We start from the raw sequence: 15,580 nt of genomic DNA on the forward strand, positions 1-15,580 counted from the left end.
TAAACACTTTAGATTTAACATTAACTGAAGTAACTTAACCTCGTAACTCTCCAGGAGCTTGCACAATATTGTCACATAATAAAACTGAAAAATGTTTTCTACCTGGGATGTTTTGTCTTGGGTCGAGCTTTTTAACCAGCTGCTTAAAGCCCTGCTTTTCCACCATGTAACCACATCAGTAATTTCCATCCACTGTTTCTTCTTCTTGTCATATGGAGTCCAGCTAGCAAGTGCTCCAACGAAGGTCGGTGGAGTCTTTTGTTTCCATTTGGTTCGAACATCACCAGCTGCTAGTACGTATATAGTATATGTAGCCTGGCTGTACTTTGTTTTTCCCTCAAGTGGTGAAAGGCATTTGTTGTCTCCACCTTTTTTGATTAACAGTTTTCCTACTTTTGAAAAGAACTGCTTTTGAAGTAGCTCCCTTTTTAGATGCTAAATCATAATTGGAGGCTGACATAAGTGACTCTTACTCCCATACATCCCCGGACTTGTCTTGTTATTGCACAAACTACGGAACCTAAACTCATGGCATTGCTATAGCAATGAAATCATGATGTGACATTTTTAGATCACGTAAAAATTTATACCAGTATTATCTTGGATGATATGATATGGCACAGGCCTAATAGATACAAACAAAACAGTTTGCAAATATTAATTCCCAGAAAATAAAACCTGGTGAAACAGAAGAAACTAGAATAAATAATGCCACTGGATATAAAGTCTTAAACTTTAAATTAAATGGCATTTTGGACTAAGGGGTTCCTTATGTACATTTTCTCCTTCTTAAGAAAAAATCTGAGTGCAGAGAAAAAAGCCAAGTTGGGTCCCCTGTTATACAAGTAGTCACAAGTCAGTGTCTTATCCCTTGGTCTCTGGAGCTTGAAAAGGCGACTGGACTTCTTTTTGTTTCTTGAAGAAGTCCAGTCGCCTTTTCAAGCTCCAGAGACTACTATGACCTGGATGACTGAGAATCTACACAGACATATTGTCTTATCCCTTGACTATCACAAAAGCCTAAAACCTCTTTCTGAATACGAGAGACCTCAAAGGTCAATGGCAATCTTAAAGTGTGACCACAGCTTTTGGAAAAGAGGTAATAACCTGAATCTAAAATTAAACATTGCCAAAGTACAGAACAAGATTGATGATTGCCCTCACCTTCATTTATTTGGACAGGTGAACACACAAGTGTATTACTAAGCCCATCCAAGAACACCAGCTGATAGCTCACACATAACATTTACATGTCATTATAGAGTCGAGGTTGCTGGAGCGGAACAGATGAAATCCCTGCAGCTGCATTGTGTCATATATCATTGCTATGTTAACAGAGTGTAAATGCACTGGGAACAAGAACGTGCAATTAAGCATATTACGCCAACTACCCTCTTAACAACCTGTACAGCCTAACTGACAGTCATGCAGGAAGATGCACTTGAAGACAGCACTATAAAAGAAAAAAAAAGGAAAACCACACTTTTTTATATGCTTATTTAATAGGGCTGTAAAATGATAAAGGGCCTGTTACAGTTTTACAAACACCATGTTTTGCATGAAGCAGTATACTGCCCTGTAAAATTTTCCCAACATTTGCCTTTCCTATCCAGGAACTGTATGTGAACACGGACCTGTGGCTGAATTGTGGGTACTTCTGCTATCATGCTTTATTGTGTCACGCAAAATCTGGTGAAATGGGCCATGCTACAGTAAAGTGTGGTTTCATGAGCTGCTTAGTTTGAGGGCTTCTGTGGTAGCAACATTCATCATGTCATTTACTCTTATTATTAACTGCAGGGTGTATTTTGCAGGAAATGATACTGTGTACTGGACAGACATGGGACTGAACAGAATATCCCGAGCCAAACGTGATCAGACCTGGAGGGAGGATGTCATTACTACCGGCATCAGCCGTGTGGAAGGCATTGCTGTTGATTGGATCGCTGGTTAGTACTGTCACTACTCAAGCCCTGGAGTTATTTCCACAGGCTGTCAAGTTTGTATTGATTGTCAAAAATTCACACTTAAGGTGCCATCTAGTTATAGCACTGAGTAGATGTCATTGTTGTGATCTGGATTGCCGAAAATCTTTAGGCCTTGGTGACAAAGTCCACACACTGTGACACAAATGCATGTGAAGAATTATATTTACTGAATAGTGTCTTTAAGTTCTCTGTCCAGGAGGATGAATACACATCTACTTTATTTAAACACATGACTATTGCTTCTTTCTACACAGGCAACCTGTACTGGACAGACCATGGTTTCAATCTAATTGAAATCTCTCGTCTGAATGGTGCATACCGCTCAGTGGTCATATCAGAAGGACTTGATCAGCCTAGAGCCATTGCTGTACATCCACAAAAGGGGTAGGAAGTGACTGTGTGTTTTCATGTTTTTGTTTTTCCTATACCACTGTAGTATTCCTTATAATCAGTGCCATCTCCATAGTTTAAAAACATTTTCTGCAGACAGAAGATTTGCTTGGTAAAACTACAAATAAAATGAACAGAAACCAGACCAGGCAATTGCCTTATTAAACCAATGCTGGCTTACCACATATACACTCAGTGACCTCTTTATCCAATCAGACTACTATGTAGTACCAATATAGCGCACAGAATCGGTTAACCGTAACATCAAACATCGCAGAGAGGGGGGAAAGAAATGGCTGTTTCTTTGACTGTGACATGATTGTTGGTGCTAGTTTGATTATGTCTTAAGCTTCAGATGGCCAAGGATGTTCACTTACAACAGCACACGAAAAAAAGTAAAATCCTCCAGTAAGCAGCACTTCAGTGTTGTGTTGACTTCTGCTGAGGCATGCAGATGGTAGGCTCATAATTTTGTATTGTACCCAAACTGCGTGGTGCCAACACTCCAGTCTGGTGGTGAAGTCATTGCGTGGCTCACTTTTGTCACAATAATACCAATCACTAATTATATTAATTACAGAGGCTACCTTAAAAATATTTATTTGTCTACTTGCATTTATTTGTGTCTGCAATTTACCATCTTTTTGGAGTAGAATAAAGTAGAATAAAACTTTGCTTTTGTTGGTTGCTTTTCAGGCAGTAGTTCAACATGATAATTACATACATACATGCATACATATAAAATTATATACATTTGCTAGAACATACAAAACCCAATACTGGATCCAAATGTTCTACACTGTTGCCATAAACCATGGCTACCTCCAGATAACAAAGCAAATGTTATCTAAAAAACATTTAAAAAAATACAAAATAGTATTTGTTTTAAATAATATTTTTATTTTAAAGAATAGATTTCATTAAAAAAAAAGTTGCATAGGCCAGCTAATTCAGGCTCATTAAGATCACACTGTATTTGGGTGTTATTATGCCGGGCAGCTATCTCTTCTGGACTGAATGGGGGCAGAACCCTTGCATCGGTCGTTCCCGCCTGGATGGATCCGACCAGGTTACCTTGGTCAGCTCAGGCATCATGTGGCCCAATGGAATTTCCATAGACTATGAGGTACAGTTGCACACAGACAATATATCATGTACAGTACCTACCTCATCTTACGCTCTTGTAGCTAAAAAAAAAAAAAAAAAATCCTATCAAAGAGGTTCAGTTTCTGTTATGCATTTTAAAATTACCTTCCAGGAAAATACATTATATTGGTGCGACGCACGCACAGATAAGATCGAGAGGATCAACCTTGAGAACGGTGAGAGCCGGGAGATTGTACTGTCAATGGCCAACGTAGACCTGTTCTCGGTGGCTGTGTTTGGGCCTTACATCTACTGGTCTGACAGGTAATTTGTTATTTTCTCAAATGCAAACACATGCATTTGCCTGCAAAGCCTTTATAGTAACCTGACATTGCCCTTCTACTCCTTTCAAAGGTTCCATGGAAAAATATTAAACAGCAGGTCTTCTTGCAATCTAGAACACTTTTTTTAAAATACTCCAGAAATCAGTGTCATCAGTTTAGACATTTTTTCCTCAAAATACTGTAAAATCAGGCACACAATAAAAATTGTAGCACCCTAGTTTTGGTAATTAAGTCCGTTGATTTATGCATTTTTATAGATGCCTGCAGTTTTTTTGCATGTGTTGTTCCTAACAGCAGAACAAAAGTTTGAGAAAGGTCTGAAACCATTGGTAAAAACAAAATAAATAACTAGTGTATTTTTTTATTTTTAATTTCTATTTTTAATCATCAGTCATCTTATTCTCTGCAGTTTGCTATGATGATAACAGTGGAAAGAAGCTGTATTCTGATTTTTTTTTAATCTTTGACAACCTCAAATGTGTATTGACAAAATGCCTACAGTTTTGTATTAGTATTTTCAAATGACATTATAACTATTCACAGTATGTCTGTCTAACTTGCTCATCCTTCCCCCTGCCATAGTCTACAGTGAAAATATAATAAGTATTCTCTGAAACTACTTGCTGTTTTGCCCTTGTCTCTCCTGCTTTTCAGGGCCCACTCAAATGGTTCAATCCGACGAGGCTTGAAGACTGATGCCAGTGAGGCTGTGACCATGAGGAGTGGTTTAGGGGTAAATTTGAAAGATGTGACAGTCTTCACCAGAGGCAGAGAAAAAGGTACAGTTTTTAACATTATCATCACACAGTTTCTCTTACTATCGCTTATTATGCCTATTGACTTTTATGTAATCAAATTCCAAATCTGTGGCTGCTAGATTTGATTTTCATCTGACTTGTATAACTAGGCCAATTTAAACATGATTGCTCAGAGCAGGAATGGAGGCAAATGACTAACTAAGCACATGTTGTACTTTGAAGGCACCAACCCCTGTGCCAGAAGTAATGGAGGATGCCAGCAGTTGTGCTTTCACCTGGGCAGTGGTCGCCGGACCTGCTCCTGTGCACATGGCCGCTTGGCAGAGGATGGCTTTGCCTGTGAGCGTTATGAAGGTTATCTGCTCTACTCTGAAAGGACTATCTTGAAAAGCGTCCACCTTTCAGATGAAAATGATCTCAACTCGCCCGTCCAGCCTTTTGAAAATCCCACTTTTTTCAAGAATGTCATAGCGCTGGCCTTTGACTATAGTCAAGAGACAACTGGAACCAACCGCATCTTTTTTAGTGATGTACATTTTGGAAATATCCAGATGATTAATGATGACTGGACAGGAAGATCTGTCATCGCAGAAAGTAAGTGCATTTCATATTCTGGCAATGTATCTACATTACTTTGTATTGTTATCTAATAAATCCACCCTAGAAGTCCACAACAGCAAACATGCACTTATGTCACTTTGTAGAGCTTCAGTTTTCCTGTGTGGTTTGCCACAGTGTGCAAAAGGATTAGCCATAATCGTCACACCTTTTCTTCACTTGGTGTGTTTTCAGTCGTCTGTTTCACATATCTGCTGTGAGAAAGATAAGATTTAATTTGAATAAATACATCTGTCTAAATGGCCGTGTAACACTCACAATTCACTTGCGTTTTATGCACATAGCTGCATATTTGTACACTCTATAATTTATTCATACTTATATATAACTGGTGCTGTGTGCTGTGTTTTAAACCCTAGAAATATAGTTTGAGTGTAAAGGGACATTGCAGCTCATAAAATCCACTGCTGTTGTTGTGCCGCTCACATGCTGCTTCTTCTATAAAAGAAAATTAAGGAGTTTTTCTCCTTTAAATAGGGAGCAGGGCTGTTATGAGTACAATATAGCACTGAAACCATCTCTATTGATGAATGTGAAGAGTAACAGTTCTTCTTCGATCAATTTGTTTGTTTACTCTGTTTACTCCTTTGAAAAGACAGATGAATTCCAAATCAGTATCATTTAATACCTATGTTTGAAAGTTTTTTGCATAGTGACTGTTTCAGACTGAACAAGGATCAATCGCGCTCACTTACTTAGAACAGCTCAGTCAGTTCTGTCTTGATAAGATGACTGGAGTCAGATGAACAACAAAAATCTCTGTTCTGCTCAGCTCGTGTCCTCTGGTATTCAGTGACGTTCCCACAGGGAGCAAAGCTCAGCACCTTCCCACCTCCTCCTCGCACTGAGAGACTGGTGGAGTGTTACTGATCCACTCTCACCCATCCCCCAACCCATCTTTAACACTCCTGCTGAGGGAGCTTTCTGCTTATTTATTTATCTTCTAGAAATGAGCAAGTGTTATCAAGAACCATCTGTCTGGATTTTTAAGTGTCCTTCACGCCTTAAAACTTGTGAAATGCATAATGAAAGTGGTGCAAGGAATTTTTATTTTAAATGCTGTTCAATATTTTTTTGTTTTGTTTTACATCCATAATAATTCATGACAATACCTATTTTTCTAAGAGTGGAAACAAACAGTTTTTTATGCATGAACGCTGCATACAGTAGTACAATCTTGTGACCCCTATGGTTTCCAATTATTTTATTTGTGAGTTGAATAAAAGCTGCACATCCACCTGCTCTGTACTTCTCTTGATGGAATCAGCACCTTTAGTCACTACTGAATCTACTTCTGTACGATCTCTTCTTTTAGTCTAAAAGTTTCTGCCCGAATCCTGTCATTGAGGAAAGGTGAAGATGTTAATCATCTATATTTCCCTAATTAAACTCTGTGTCCCCCATTAATTAGTCCCTTGCCTGGCCAACAATTTGTTAGAAACTCCAACCTGCCAGACAGGTTTTATTTCAAACTATTAATTAGTGGTTGGCTGACTCAGGTAAAGTCTTAAGTATTCTGGAGTATGGTTTATGGGTTTTTATAAACTGGGGTGCAGCCAAATTAACTAATACTGGCCACATGTTTGCCATTTAGACAGAAATGTCACGGACAGCCAAAGGTGTGTGCAAAAATGCTCACTATAAAAAAATCCAATTATCCAGTTGTTTGGCAAATTAATTACTTTAATGTACATTTATTTACTTTTTTAGAAGAATGAAGGCTGTACAATATCTCTTATTGCACAATAAATTAATATATTTTCAGACTAATGAGGTATACATAAACATACAGTGGAGGTAGGTAATCTTTCCAAAGCTGTAGCAAAGCCATTTTTTTCTGTCTCATTGACAAATTGTTTGTGAGTTTGGCATTACTCATTTGTAATAAGTGGGCTTTATCAGGAAGGGTACCAAGCTTTGTTTTAATCTCTCAGGGGAAATTGTACATTTCCTTAATCTATGTGATCTATTCAAATTGTAGAAGTTTGATTCAGCTGAGTCTTCAGGACTTGCCTTACTCTTGGCGGTGGCAGCTTTCCTAGTGGCCTCTTCATGTTTCTCATTTGCCTGTTCGATTCCAAGGTACTTATAGCTGTCCTCAGTGTCTGCAATGTTGCCTTCTGGTAGTGCAATCCCGTCAATTCTCACTACCTTCCCTCTCTTTGTTACCACCCGACTAACTTCTCCAATCCTAATGGCATTCCAATGTCATTTCTGTAGATCCTAGTAGTGGATCAGTGAATTGATATCTTGTTCACGCTTGGCATGCAGCTTGATGTCATCCATGTAGAGGAGGTGGCTGATGTTTGCCCCATAGTTGATATCCGTAGCCAGTCTTCCTTACTCAAGACTGTAAGACTAAACTGACCAACCTGTGCATCGCCTGGATTGATTACAGAAAAGCCTATGATTCAAATCCACACACATGGATCCTGGAATGCCTAGAACTACACAAGATCAACAAGACCCTGAGAGCCTTCATCAGTAACTCAATGGGAATGTGGAAAACAACACTAGAGGCCAACTTCAAGCCAATTGCAAAAGTCACCATCAAATACGGGATTTACCATGGAGATGCTCTGTTCCCACTGCTGTTCTACATAGGCCTGAATCCCCTCAGCCAGCTCGTCAACAAGACTGACTACAGATACCGACTATGGAATGGAGCAAACATCAGCCACCTCTCTCTACATGGATGACATCAAGCTGTATGCCAAGCGTGAACAAGATATAGGTTCACTGATCCAAACTACTAGGATCTATAGCAATTACATTGGAATGTCATTCAGACTGGAGAAGTGTAGTTGGATGGTAACAAAGAGAGGGAGGGTAGTCAGACCTGAGGGGATTGCACTACCAGAAGGTAACATTGTAGACACTGAGGAAAGCTACAAGTACCTTGGAATCCCACAGGCAAATGGGAACCATGAAGAGGCCATTAGGAAAGCTGCAATCGTCAAGAACCTCCAGAGAGTAAGGCAAGTCCTGAAGAGCCAGCTCAATGGGAAGAGTCGGGCAATCAACACCTACACTCTGCCAGTTGTCAGATACCCTACTGGGATAATAAGCTGGTCAAAGGAGGAGATAGAAGCCACTGACATCAAAACAAGAAAACTCCTTACCATGCATGGAGGGTTTCATCCCAAATCGAGCAGCCTGAGACTGTACGCTAATTGGAAGGAAGGAGCCGAATACTAGTGAGTGTCAGAACCATTATCCTAGATAAAACAACAAAGATCCATGAGTACATCAGGAAGATTGTACCTAAGGCAGCAGAAACACAAGAAAGAAGAGGAACAAGAACAGGAACCATCATGGAAGAACAGGCCTCTGCACAGCATGTACCAAAAAAACAATCCTATCAATGGCTGGACAAAGCTGGGCTGAAGGTTTGCATGGAGGCCCTAATCATGGCAGCACAGAAACAAGCTCTGAGCACAAGATCGATAGAGGCTGGCATCTACCACATAAAGCAAGACCCCAGATGCAGTCTGTTCAGAGATGACAGTGAGAAAATCCAGAAGGGTGCAAGATGCTAGCAGGCAGTGCATACTTCAATTCAATTCAATTAAATTCAATTCAATTCAATTCAATTTTATTTATATAGCGCCAAATCACAACAAACTGTCGCCTCAAGGCGCTTTGTATTGTGGGTAAAGACCCTACAATAATACAGAGAAAACCCAACAGTCAAAACGACCCCCTATGAGCAAGCACTTGGCGACAGTGGAAAGGAAAAACTCCCTTTTAACAGGAAGAAACCTCCAGCAGAACCAGGCTCAGGGAGGGGCAGTCATCTGCCGTGACCGGTTGGGCTGAGGGGAGAGAAAGACATGCTGTGGAAGAGAGCCAGAGATTAATATCAATTAATGATTAAATGTATAAACAAAGTAAATAAGGTGAATGAGAAACAGTGCATTATGTGAACCCCCCAGCAGCCTAGGCCTATAGCAGCATAACTAAGGGATGGTTCAGGGTCACCTGATCCAGCCCTAACTATAAGCTTTATCATAAAGGAAAGTTTTAAGCCTAATCTTAAAAATAGAGAGGGTGTCTGTCTCCCGAATCCAAGCTGGAAGCTGGTTCCACAGAAGAGGCGCCTGAAAGCTGAAGGCTCTGCCTCCCATTCTACTCTTAAGTATCCTAGGAACCACAAGTAAGCCAGCAGTCTGAGAGCGAAGTGCTCTGTTGGGGTGATATGGTACTATGAGGTCTTTGAGATAAGATGGGGCTTGATTATTCAAGACCTTGTATGTGAGGAGAAGAATTTTAAATTCTATTCTAGATTTAACAGGGAGCCAATGAAGAGAAGCCAATATGGGAGAAATATGCTCTCTCTTTCTAGTCCCTGTCAGTACTCTAGCTGCAGCATTTTGGATCAGCTGAAGGCTTTTCAGGGAGCTTTTAGGACAGCCTGATAATAATGAATTACAATAGTCCACCCTAGAAGTAATAAATGCATGAATTAGCTTTTCAGCATCACTCTGAGAAAGGATGTTTCTAATTTTAGAAATATTGCGCAAATGCAAAAAAGCGGTCCTGCATATTTGTTTAATATGTGCATTGAAGGACATATCCTGGTCAAAAATGACTCCAAGATTTCTCACAGTGTTACTGGAGGCCAAAGTAATGCCATCCAGAGTAAGTATCTGGTTAGACACCATGTTTCTAAGATTTGTGGGGCCGAGAACAAGAATTTCAGTTTTATCTGAATTTAGAAGCAGGAAATTAGAGGTCATCCAGGCCTTAATATCTTTAAGACATTCCTGCAGTTTAACTAATTGATGTGTGAACGCCATAAGTGGCTGGCATAGTATACAGGAACATCTGTGCTGAGTATGACCTGGAAATTGCGAGGTCAAAATGGGATATGCCTCCATGGGTGGTTGAGAATGACCAAGCTAAGATCATATGGGACTTCCAGATACTGACAGACAAACAGGTAATGGCTAACCAACTGGACATAGTTGTGGTGGACAAGAAGAAGAAAGCTGTAGTGATAGACATTGCGATACCAAGTGATGGCAACATTAAGAAGAAAGAACACATGAAGCTTGAGAAATACCAAGGGCTGAGAGAACAGCTATAGAGAATGTGAAAGGTGAAGGTAACAGTGGTCTCTGTGGTAATTGGGACACTCAGGGCAGTGACCCCCAAACTGTGAGAATGGCTCCAGCAGATTCCAGGAACAACATCCAAGATCTCTGTCCAGAACAGCACAGTCATGGGAACAGCTATATATATATATATATATATACATATAATATAGAATGAGGGTTCTTCTGGATGGAGACCTCTGATGTTGTGCCCGGAATCTTCTGGAGTCACTCTTCCAGTTTGTGGGTTACAGCTCCTTATGCTCCTATTACCACTGGGAGCACTTTGGACTTTATCTTCTACATCTCCTCCAGCTGTTCCTTCTGCTGGTGGTCCTTCTCTATTTTGCTGTGTTCTATTTTGCTATTTTGCTTTCTCTATTTTGCTCCTGATGTTGCTGTCTGCAACATCAGGAGCTGTCTGCAACATCAGGAGCATCTACCACAACTGCGGTCTTCTGCTTCTTGTCAGCCGCCATCATGTCTGGTTGCTTGTGTGTACTTGCATGTGTTGGATAGTCTCTAGGGTGCCTTTGCGCAGTCTGTATTTTGGGTCCTGTCCATTGTGTGCTGTGTTTCAAACTGGCCTTTTCTTGCCACTGGTACGATTTGTTGATGTAAACCATCTATTCTATATGTCAATGGTACATCCCATGCAGGGCTTGGTCATCCATGATAGTTCCTCTTCCTGTTTCTCATCATCGTCTGTCTTCAGCTGCCTGACGCATTCTTTGAGCAGCTCAATATTGATGTATTCACAGAGGCCCCATGTTTCATCCCTGGTTTTGGCTCTGACAGTCACTAATGTTCGTCCTCCCTCTTTCCGTTGCTCATCGAGCCTCAGGGTGCTGGACTGTGGGTGGAAACCACCGGGCATTATGAGTTTTCATGTCTTGACATCAGTGGCATCTATCTCCTCCTGTGGCCTGTTTATTATTCCAGCTGATGACTGTTAGGGCATGTGTATCTTGAGTTTTATTCCAACCAACACCTGTCTTACCTTCTGGAGGTATTTGGCTGTGGCTGACCTTTGTGGATCTTTATTATGATTTCCACTTGCTTGTGAGATACCCAGGTAGTTTAAGCTTCTTGTAGTCAATCCATGGCATGCTCAGGTTGATCTGTCTGGTCTGAGAGTTCTGGTATACCAGGTTTTGGTGATTTGGCCCTCTGGTTTTTTTTCCAATGGCATTCTGAGCTATACTGCTCAAAAAAGAAAGTAACACTTTGAAAAACACATCAAATCTCAATGGAAAAAAAAAGTCATGTTGGATATCTGTATTCATATGGACTGGGTTGATGTGTTAGGAATGAAAGGATGCCGCATTATTTGATGGAAATGACCTACAGAGGGCTCAATTCAAAGACACCCTGAAAATCAAAATGCAAAAATGATGCACGTTACTCCCTTTTGCCGAAATGTTTTTGCAGAACTCAAAATTGTACTGCATTGCATGGCCCCCACATGCTTGTATGCATGCCTGAAGATGTCAGGGCATGCTCCTAATGAGGCAACAGATGATGTCCTGGGGGATCTCCTCCCAGTTCTGGCCCAGGGTATCACTGAGCTCCTGGAAAGCCTGAGGTGCAACCTGGCAGTGTTGGATGGACCAAAACATAATGTCCCAGAGGTGTTCTGTTGGATTTAGGTCAGGTGATCATGGGGGCCACTCAGTGGTATCAGTTCCTTGGAGTCCGTCAGTAGAGTCCAGGTATTGCCTCATGCTACCAGTAAACACACTGACTCCAGCCAAATGCAAAACCAAAACTAGTGAAAAAACTGTCAGAAAAGATGAGGAGGAGGAAAAAAATGTCAGTGGCTCCCACCTGTAAAATCATTCCTGTTTTGGGGGTTGTCTCATTTTTGTCCCTCTAGTGCACCTGTTGTTAAATTCATTTACACCAAAGCTGAAACTGACTAACAACCCCTTCTGCTATTCAGCTGACCAGATCAAAATCCCAGAAGGTTAACTGACTTGATGCTATACTCTGATTAAAAAATGTTCCTTTGAGCAGTATATGTGTATATTTTACAGGTTTGAGTTTTTCCTGCTGCATTAGATGCACATATTCTGGTGCTTTTGCTGTTTATTTTTAAAATCTTTTTCATCACTTTCATAATTTAGCTAAAAATGCAGTTATTCTATCCCAGAGTAATTCGTGTGCAATATTGAGAAACAGTTAAAGTCATATTCTGTAGGTAAATCACGAATCTATCGAAGGGAAGAAAAACTACAATGAGTAATCAAACATAAATATGACCAGATTTTCAGTCGAAAATCACTGTCTCTCTGGAGGTTCAGACTCTGTCAGTCATGTTCGTGCAATAACAAGAGAGACTGCAAAGGTCTTTTCATATTTTGTGTTTTGGAAATTGGTTTGCCATGAAAACATATTTGGTTCCTGAGTGACTTTTACATCAACAAATAGCTGTCTGTCCAGTGTAGTGAGGCATGAAGTTATTTCCCTGTCAATCATAAAAGAAACACAATCCCAATTCTAACACAATTGGATTCTACCATCTGTTACAAGCAAAGTCAGTACTTTTACTTTAGCTATTTATATAGGACAGACAACTGATTTTTTTGTAGCCTAAGATGACAGTGGCAGATAGCTGGAATTTGCATTTACAGATATACAGAAAATTAGCAATAAACTTAATGAATGCCAACTGTGATAAATGATTAATCTTATTAGTTCTTATTTCTTCTCTTTTTTCATTTTACTGTATGTCAAATTTTAGTTGGGTACTTATGCATTAACAAGATTATTTTCCCCATCTGTACATTCTTTTTTTTTCACTTACTAAAGAAAGCACACGACACAGTTAGTAGAATAAAAAGGCAGATGTATTTTTCACATTAAAATCTTTCCAGGAGCTGCTTCAAACAAAAATGTCCTTCACGCCCATCTGTATTTCAATCTGGTTAGTTTGTTGGTTCATGGGGAGCGGTCTAATGCTTCTCTTCTTTCAGATGTAGGTTCAGTGGAAGGTCTGGCTTACCACAGAGCTTGGGATACCCTGTACTGGACCAGCTCCACTACATCTACCATCACCAGACAAACTGTGGACCAGAGTCGAGTCAGCGCTATTAGTAGGCAAGCTGTGGTCGTTCTTTCAGAGGATGACCACCCGCATGTCCTGGCCCTGGATGAGTGTCAAAAGTCAGTAGTCCTTCTCTGTCTCATAATGCTCTCTCTCTCTCTCTCTCTCTCTTTGCAGTTCACCCATACCTTTTTCAGTTAGTTAATCCTAAAATGTCAACCTTTGACTCTGATTATTATTATTTATTTATTTTTGGCTGTATTTCATCTGCCCTGAGTTTTATGTTATCATTCTTAAGGACAGTTTTAATTTCCATCATTTCATACTCTACATATCTCTTCACGTTATCATTCTTGTAGTTGTTATAAACCTGAATACTCATCACTTCTTTTGTTACCTGGTGAAGATCAGGCTCATCACACTTAGATGTTTCTGATGATCAAACAAATTTTAATATTAGACAAAGACAATCTATGTAAATACAAGATCAAATTTAAATGTTATTTTCATTTAGTAAGGGAAAAAAAATCTTGTACTCTCTGAAAAAGTAATTGCCCCTTAAAGTTACTGTAATAACTGGTTGTGCCACCCTTGGCATCAAGAACTGCAGTCAAGCATTTGCGATAACTAGCAAAGAGTCTTTCTAATTGCTGTGGAGAAATTTTGTCTCTCTTGTCTTTGCCTAATTGTTTTAATTGAGCCACATTTGAGGTTTTTGAGCATGAACGGACTGGTCATGCCAGTCATGCCAGAGTATTTCAACCTAATTTAAGTCCAGACTTTGACTAGGCCACTTCAAAACCCTCATTTTGTTTTCTTTGAGTCACTCAGAGGTGGACTTATCAGGTGTGTTATCATTACCCTGCTGTGTAACCCAAGTGCACTAGAGCTTCAAGGCACAAAGTGATGGCTGAACATTCTGCTTCGGGATTTTCTGGTAGTGAGCAGAATTTTTTTTTAAACCTTTATTTCACCAGGTAAAATGTTTGAGAACCAGTTCTCATTTACATAGATGGCCTTTATGGTTCCATTAAATATGGCAAGTTGTGCAGGTCCTCCAACAGCAAAGCAGCCCCAGACCGACATACTGCCAGCACCATGTTTGATTGTTGGTGTCTTTTCATTGTTCTTTTTATGCTGTTTGTTTCATGCCAAATGCAACAGGATGCAAACCTTCTATAAATAGTTCAACTTTTGTCTCATCAGTCCACAGATTATTTTCCCAAAAGTCTTGGGGATCATCAAAATGCTTTCTGGCAAATGTGAGATTTGTGTTCCTTTTGTTCAGCAGCGTTTTTTCTCTTGGAACTCCCATGGATGCCGTTTTTGCCCAGACTCTTTCTCATTGTTGAATCATGAACTCTGACCTTAACTGAGGCAAGTGAGGCCTGCAGGTCTTTAGACGTTGTTCTGGGTTCTTTTGTAACCTCCTGAATGAGTCATTCCATCATTACTCTTGAAGTAATTTTGGTAGACCGGCCACTCCTGGGAAGTTTTCTCCAATTGTGGATAATGGCTCTCACTGTGGTTCGCTAAAGTCCTAAAGCCTTAGAAATGGCTTTTTAGCCCTTTCCAGATCAGTGACTTTGTTTCTCAGCTGTTTCTTTAGATTGTGGCTTGCCGTGTTCCTTTTTTGAGATCTTTTAGCCAACTTCACTTTGTCATACAGGATTTGTTTTAGTTATTTCTCGATTCAGCAGGTCTGGCAGTAATCAGGCCTGGGGGTGGCTAGTGATATTGAACTTCGTGATTTTAATTATCTTTCTACATAGGGCCAGGTATGTTTGTATAGCTTTTCCCCCTTAATAAATTAAATAATAATTTAAAAACTTAATTTTGTGTTTACTTGGGTTATCTTTGTCTAATATTAAAATTTTAGTTTCCAAAAAAAAAAAAAATGTGACAAAAGTGCAAAAAAATAATAAGAATCTGGAGGAGGGCAAATCCTTTTTTTCACAGCACCGTGTATCTATTGTCACAGGCTGGCTCACGGCCCGTAACAAAGAATGAGGGGAGACAAAGGTATAGGCAAACAAATTCGTTTTATTGAAACTTAAGCAAAACCAAAGGAAAGATAAATATGAGATGTGAGTATGTCATGATGGTCAGTGTATGCAATGTATGAGTGCGTGGACATGTATGTGGAAAGCTGAATGAATACTGCAACCCAAAACCAAACCAGAACCAAAGACAAACCAAAATTACCTGGAGGAGCAGAGAGGGGAGAATAATTAGTGGAGCCCTGCTTATATTA

The 15,580-nt window shown here is 39.9% G+C and overlaps 1 protein-coding gene across 1 annotated transcript in view; it reads left to right on the plus strand.

Annotated features, from left to right (window-relative positions):
• The window catches only part of lrp1bb (low density lipoprotein receptor-related protein 1Bb), a 283,944-nt gene that overhangs the window by 193,756 nt on the left and 74,608 nt on the right, over window positions 1-15,580 (plus strand). The window contains 7 exon segments of the mRNA XM_030757634.1: window positions 1,815-1,949; window positions 2,243-2,372; window positions 3,378-3,504; window positions 3,637-3,788; window positions 4,463-4,587; window positions 4,789-5,160; window positions 13,256-13,445. Of these exon segments, the coding sequence (XP_030613494.1) occupies window positions 1,815-1,949; window positions 2,243-2,372; window positions 3,378-3,504; window positions 3,637-3,788; window positions 4,463-4,587; window positions 4,789-5,160; window positions 13,256-13,445 (1,231 nt within the window).

This window comes from Archocentrus centrarchus, chromosome 21 (assembly GCF_007364275.1).
Source record: "Archocentrus centrarchus isolate MPI-CPG fArcCen1 chromosome 21, fArcCen1, whole genome shotgun sequence".
In the NCBI taxonomy this organism is placed as follows: Eukaryota; Metazoa; Chordata; class Actinopteri; order Cichliformes; family Cichlidae; genus Archocentrus; species Archocentrus centrarchus.